The following is a 6501-nucleotide window of genomic DNA, read 5'->3' as shown; positions in this document are numbered from 1 at the left end:
TGTATGCTGTTTTCTTTCAAACCAAAAATAACTGAAGTCAGTAACAGTAACAACTGTTCAACTGCATTTATTCATGACCAATGAAAATACTGCACAATACCCAAAAAACACAGCAGGGGAAGGCAATGTATTAATACTTGCATAGAAGATAAACCTGTTATAATGTAGAAATGTCCTCATGGCACAGGCACAGGACTGACATTAGGTTTGCTGTTGACTTGAAAAATATGGACAACTAAAGCAGTTGAGGCTTTCTGTGCACTGTGGACCAGATTCAGGACAAATTCTGTGTTAACATGCTGTGTCTGCTGAAATAATCTGTGGTAAAGATTTCTTGTTTTCTCACACTCTTCTTGCTCAATTTCAAGGTCAGTGTAGGATTTCCAAAGAACCTGCAAAAGAGAAGTCTCTCCTTATGTTCACAGCATCTTCAAACAACCATATATCTGACACTGAGATAATTCAATTTATTTTTTTTAAAGGAGAAGCATGGATAAATGGAATTTGCAGAAAGGAAGTTCAGAGATCAGAGTATTATTTTGCACAAGCTAGGATTAAGACTAAGTTGTATCAGATTTTGTACAGCTAATCCATTTATCTTGCTCCTGTAAATATGTTTCTCCCTCCATGTTTTATCATGGGTTTTATAGTCCTGCACACCCTGCCAAGAAACAGATGCTAAATTTAGACGAGTTACAGGCTAAACTGCTATGGTGAGCCATTCTGTTCAAGGTGGTAGATTATTTCCATTTTAATTAGCCTCACTGTGTAATTAATACTGGGTTTTGTTCCTGGTTTTCTTCCATCCTTATATTGAGCTTTCTGTCCCTTTTTGTCTCCCACTGTCTGTCCAGTGTCCTCATGCTCTCGTTGCTCTCTCATTGTGTCTGCCCCACGTCATTATCTCATTCTGTACAACTGTTTTGCTCTTCTTTGTTTTTTCTTGTTTAAAAGTTATCTGTTCCTTTTCTTTCACTCCCCTGTTCCTCTGTCTTGTGCCATGTTGCATTCTTGAGGCCATGGAAGTGACATTAGGAGTGACAGAATGTCAGAAGCAGGTTCTCCAGCCCATCACTGTTTTTACTTTCTCCATCTTTGTCCCAATCTGCATCTCTCTCTGTATTACTCAGTCCTCTTTTGTCCCAGTGTCTGGCTCCCTGACTCTCTTTCCCTTTGTTGCTCTGTCCTACCTGTTTTTCTCTCTGCCCCCCTAGTTTCTCTTATGCTCCCTTTTCCTTTTTTATTCTGTTGCTCTATGCTGCTCCCTGTCCCATTGTTTCTCACTGTATCCCTCTGCCCTGCTCCCTGCCCCTATAATTTTTTAATCGTTCTCTGTCATGCTGCTCTTCCCAGTTTTTTATCTCCATGCTGCTCCCTATCCTTATTTTCCTGTCTTGCTCCCACTCCCTCCTCCATCCTCTGTCCCTGCTGCTGGTTTTTCCTTTCCCTTCCCACCTTGCTGTGCCTCTGTCCTTTTCGTTGTCCCTGTCTTTATTGTCTTTTGCTTGCTGTCTGTTCCTGCCTGATGTTTTCTCACTACCCCCCCCCACCGCTGGCCATCCGGCTGCCCCTTTTCTCCTGACTTCTAGTGTCCTGCACCCTGCTCCTCATTTTTGGCAGTCTCCAGCTCTGCCCAGCAGCCCGTTGCTCCAGGAGCCAACTGACTGACTGAGTGTTCCCGGCCGGCCTGAGGAGCGTGGCTCTGGGAACAAGCGCCCGGGTGTGCCAGGTGCAGGGGGAGCATTAGGGGCCCCGAGCCCCGGAGCAGACTCGCTTCTGGGACTTGTTATGTGTGTGACTGAATAAACACTTGCTGTCTGCTGGCTGCCTTTTGTGCTTCCTTTGCCCCGGGCGAGGGGCTGTGAGGGAGCCCAGGGGAGGGGTGATGATTCACTGTGGGGGTGGGGGAATGGCCCACTGTTCCTGCTGGGCTCCACCCGCGGGCCGGGGCTGGAGGAGCCCCCGGGGCGGGCAGTGAGGCTGCGGACAGCGGTCCCTCCCTGTCCGGGGCAGTGCTGGAGGAGGAGCCGGTGCGAGCTGAGGGAGCAGGAGAGAGAAGGGGAGCTGGGCCGCGCGGTCGGTCGCATGGCAGCTGCCGGGGAAAGCCGCGGCGGGGGGGCCCACGCGGTGCGGCGGGACCGGCGGCAGAAGCCGCACCAGGTCGGGGCCGGGCGGCGACGACGGCGCTTCCCGGCGCCGCGCTCGGCCGGGCTTCCGGGTGCGTGGGCGACGGGCTGGTGCTGTAGTCACGTGATCGGGGTTTCCGGTCGGCCCTGTTGGCTCCCCGGGGCACGCCGGGAGCTGTAGTTTTTGCGCACTCGGCTGCCCGACAGCTGCGTCGCTCCCGGGCGCGCGCGGCACGGCACAGTCCTCGCTACCGGCGCGGCCCCGCGGCGCAGCGCGAGGGGCGGTTTTGGGGCGGGTTCGTGCGGTTTCCCGCGGGCTGCCCGCGGCTCCCCCAGGACCGGTGTGCCCGTGCCCCGGCAGTGCGCATGCGCGGTGGCGGCCCCCGGAAGTGCTGCAATCCCCAAGCGCTCCCCAAACCTGCACGTGGGGTTCTGGGAGTGCAGGGCTGTGGGGTGGCTGCATTCACCCCCCCCCCCCCACCCGTCGGCATCGCCCGTGGGGACTGCGGAGGGGGTCAGAGAGCAGACGGGGTGAGCTGTGCTGTGGGCCTGAAATGGAGGCAACGTTTTGCCTTCCTGTGGCTTGAGAACAGACGCGTGTGGCTGATTGAGGGGCTCAGAAACAGACGGAGTTGTGTGGCTTTGGGCTCAGAAACAGAGATCAAGACATGCGTTTTTGGGGACTTGAGAAGAGGCTCAGAAGGCAGGTTTTGGGGCTCAGAAAGAGGCATTAAGGCAGCTGGTTTGGGGGCCAAAAGCAGAATGCAGTTTGGCTGGTTTTGCAGGCAGGTGAGAGGTGGAGGGTTGTGGGAGGGCTCTGGGGGCTGCGGGGGAAAGGAGGGGGTGGGTGTCGGGGTGGCATGGGACCCCGAAGCTTGGGAGGCCGGCGTGCACCAGGCCAAACTCCACGTCTGCGGTGACTGGCGGCGCTCTGTCTTGCAGGTGATGAAGAGGAACCTGTTGAATGCGGGAGCATCCCAGTGAGATGATGTGCTCCTGATGAGGATGGATTCTGGAGCGTGCTCTCTGAAAGGTAAGTCAAGGGGCAAAAGCCGTGGGTAGGGTGGGGCCAGCAGAGGCTCTACCATCAGGGCTGTGGAGAGGGCTATTTAGGCTTCCTTAAGTCTGTGGGAAGAGAGCAGGGTCTGTCCCACAGGACGTGCATGTTCTGGCCTGTGTCTGTGTCCTCGTGCCATTTGTGGTGTCTGTGTTTTGTCTTGTATGCGGTGCCTTCCCCCCGTCTCTGTGGTGCCCCGTGGGCTCTCTGCACGGGACATGCACCTTGGTAGGTGTCCATAGGGTCTGTGATGCCTTGCTGCGTGGTGGGAAGTGGAAGGTGGGGCTCCGGCCGTGTGCGATCTACGGCAATGATGGTCAGTGCTGCTTCTTTCCCTCTTCCAGAGGCCGTGCTGAGGCTGCGCTTGTCTGTTCCTGCCCTGGGGTGCTGTTGACTGCGCCCACCTCGGACTTGTGTGGGGTGTCTCTGCCTGGCCTTGCGCTTCTCACGGCACGAGGGCATAAAGCGACAGGCGGAGCCCTTCCCGGCTATGGACAGCGGCCAGGAGCTCTGGCTGACAAAGTTATGCCACAACAGAGACTGCAGCCGTCAGCACCACGGGATGCTGATAATGACCAGCACAGGCCTCGCTGTACTGTCGTTTTCGCTGCTGCTTGCAGTGGATCTGCAGTGGTCTTTGATTCGCGGAAAAAGACTCTACAACTCGAAATGGAGTTATAAAGCAGGTATGTTTTACTCCGGCCGGGGTGCAAGGGGATTTCTCCACAAACCTTGCACACCAACAGCACATTTTACCAAAACCTTACACAGTGTGGAAACACATATTCACTGGATTACATAACACAAACATGCATATGCATGAGTAAGGCTGGGTTAGTTCTAGAGGCTGGTATCAGCAGTTTATGTTATCTTTGCACCTGTGCATTGCCTCCTGGGGGGCGTCTTCGGGGGTCTTTGTGAGGAAGGCTCGTAGTCTTTCTCACCTTGTTTTTTCCCCGGAGCATGCGCAGATTCTCTTAGCCAATTTCTTGAACAACAGAAATGTTTTTCAGCCGGTTTACTCATGCTATCTTATTTAAGGGAAGCAATGAAACTTCTACCATCCGTATATGTCTATCTTTACTCATTACCGAGGCCCAACTAGTTAGAGCACACCTGTTCCTCGAGGACAAAAACATGATATTTTGCTGAACACTGCAGTTCTTGGTAGATTTTCACAGTAAACTGCTTTGTTTTGATGAACACAGCAGTCCTTGGTAAAATTCCACAGAACAGTCTGGGCAAGCAGGATTCTTAGCAATATTAAAAAATACTATAAGTAGTACTATAACTTGCTAGAAGTAAGTAAATAAGTTGCTAAGCAGCTTTCTATTGCAGATTTAGAAAAACGACAGATTACTTCCAGAACTCGCCCCCCCCCCCCCCCCCCCCCAATTTTCCTGTTTGGCCAGTCAGTAAACCAGAGGGGGAGGTGGCGTTGAACAGGCCATTATGGGCATTTAAGTGCTTAAGTACAGCCCCATTGTCAGCGGCAGACCCCAGCAATGCAGCCTTAACGACTAGGCTGCAAGTCCCTGCACGTCCTTGGCTGGCAGTGCTACATGTCAAAGACATGGTTTTTCCCTTAGGGGAAGAAGGCAAAACAAAAATTTGCATTTACATGGGAGGGTAGCCAGCATACCTTTACCAGACTCCCAGAGGGGGGTAGAAACAATCAGAAATGCCCCAATCTAGAAAAAAAATTACAACAGCTTTGTAATGGGTACTTTAGGATATTGGAGAAAACAGGTACCTGGATTCTCCATTGCCTGTCCACTGCATTGGCTTTTACAAAAAGGAAAACGGTGGAGTTGGCATTCAGAACATGAAGAAGCGATTAAAACTCTGATACTCGAATTAAAAACATATCTAAATTACAAATGCCTATTAATACTTGACCCACGAGCATTACAGCAGCCATTTAAACCTTCACCAATTGTAGATGCACCCCCCCTACCTCTAGCATGGGATGCTAGTGACAACAATGGAGTAAAAGAAACTCAGTACGAGATGGATTTATCCTGCATCCTAAGGGGTAACCTGTTCAGCCTTCCCCCCCCTCCGCCCCGAGACAGTTCTCTTTTCTTTCCTTGAAGAACATCGATGGTGGGAAAGCTTATCTGGATGGTCACCACCACCAACAGGACTCGGTCTGATTTTCCTAATTCCAACTTTAATATGTTTACTACTTCTAATAGTATTGTATATTAAGGTTTGGAGGATGGTTAAACAGATCACTCAGTTACAAAAGTATCCCTGTGTGTATACTTCCCTAAAATATTTTTTTTTTAATAGCAGCTAATAAAACACAAAATTCGCTTCAGTTATAATTGGATTATGGCATCCGCTGCTTATAGGCAGAGAGGCAAGAGGCAACCACACCGCCACTCTCTGGACAAGATCAAGTACTGTAGCCCAGGTAATAGACTGTGAGGGCGGGAAAGTCCATGCGGGGGCGCAGCGGCCGCTTGAGGGGAAGGGGGCGGGACCCGCCTGTGGGAAGGGGAAGGGCGGGAAAGTCGCGCGCCGCTGTGAGGGGCGGAGCGGCCGCCTGAGGGGAAGGGGGCGGGTGCAGCCCCGCCAGACGCGACCAGGAGTCCGGAGCAGAGGAGTGGCCGTCGCAGTCGTCCGTGGGGGAAGCACTGGAGCAACAACTGGGTGAGTAAAGCCGATCTGTGAGTTTTTGGCGGGGCGGGGGGAGGGGGGGAGGCGCTGAGATTCGGGTGGTGCTGTGGCGAGCTCTGTCCGGGGGCGGCGACCCTCTCAGACCCGACGGCGCCTTCTTGCCCTTGCAACAGCTGGTGGTGGAGCAGAAAGAAGAGACAAACATCGCGTGCAGAAGGACCCGCAAGACAAGAGAGAGCGGCAGGAGGAGCGGAGGAAGTCTGAGCAACAAGTGCAGGAAAGAGAAGGGCGCTCCGGGCAAAGCGCCGCTGTGAGGGGCGGAGCGGCCACCTGAGGGGAAGGGTAGTGGGACCTGTCTGGGGTGGGGGGGGAGCGCCGTCGCCGGGGGCGCGGGGGGGGGGGGGGGGGGGGGGGGAGAGGGTCGTCGCCGCGGGGCGGGTGGGGGTGGTGTGGAGCCGTCTGTGTGGGGGAGCACCGTCGCCGCCTGGGTGGGAGAGTGCCGTCGCCGCCGGAGGGGGGAGGGGTGGGGGGAAGAGCGCCGTCGCCGTCCGAGGCGGTGGGGTCGCAGTCTGGGGCGGGGGGGAGCGCCGTCGCCGTGGGGGGGTGGAGAGCGTCGTCGCCGCGGGGCGGGCGGGGTGGTGTGGAGCCGTCTGTGTGGGGGAGCACCGTCGCCGCCTGGGGTGGGGGGAAGCC

At 54.4% G+C, this 6501-nt stretch overlaps 1 protein-coding gene across 1 annotated transcript; it reads left to right on the top strand.

Annotated features, from left to right (window-relative positions):
- Nucleotides 1-2085: 2085 nt before the first annotated feature.
- Nucleotides 2086-5513, top strand: LOC141926765 (uncharacterized). Its single transcript, XM_074833155.1, has 4 exons — nucleotides 2086-2127; nucleotides 2247-2915; nucleotides 3069-3159; nucleotides 3528-5513. Exons 1-3 carry the CDS (start codon nucleotides 2086-2088, stop codon nucleotides 3108-3110), a joined length of 753 nt encoding a protein of 250 aa, XP_074689256.1. The 3' UTR covers nucleotides 3111-3159; nucleotides 3528-5513.
- The last annotated feature ends 988 nt before the right edge of the window (nucleotides 5514-6501 follow it).

The sequence above is a fragment of the Strix aluco genome, chromosome 8 (genome assembly GCF_031877795.1).
Source record: "Strix aluco isolate bStrAlu1 chromosome 8, bStrAlu1.hap1, whole genome shotgun sequence".
Lineage (NCBI taxonomy): Eukaryota > Metazoa > Chordata > Aves > Strigiformes > Strigidae > Strix > Strix aluco.
The sequence above is the reverse complement of the archived record's forward strand: the minus strand, read 5'-3'. Positions and strand labels throughout refer to the sequence as shown.

What these genes read in the sequence shown, in the direction of transcription:
- LOC141926765 (XM_074833155.1), top strand. Translation starts at nt 2,086, where the DNA reads ATGGCAGCTGCCGGGGAAAGCCGCGGCGGGGGGGCCCACGCG. An exon ending in GCGGCGGGGGGGCCCACGCG is followed by an intron (nt 2,128 to 2,246) that starts GTGCGGCGGGAC and finishes CTGGTGCTGTAG; the next exon opens with TCACGTGATCGGGGTTTCCG. An exon ending in TTGGCTGGTTTTGCAGGCAG is followed by an intron (nt 2,916 to 3,068) that starts GTGAGAGGTGGA and finishes TCTGTCTTGCAG; the next exon opens with GTGATGAAGAGGAACCTGTT.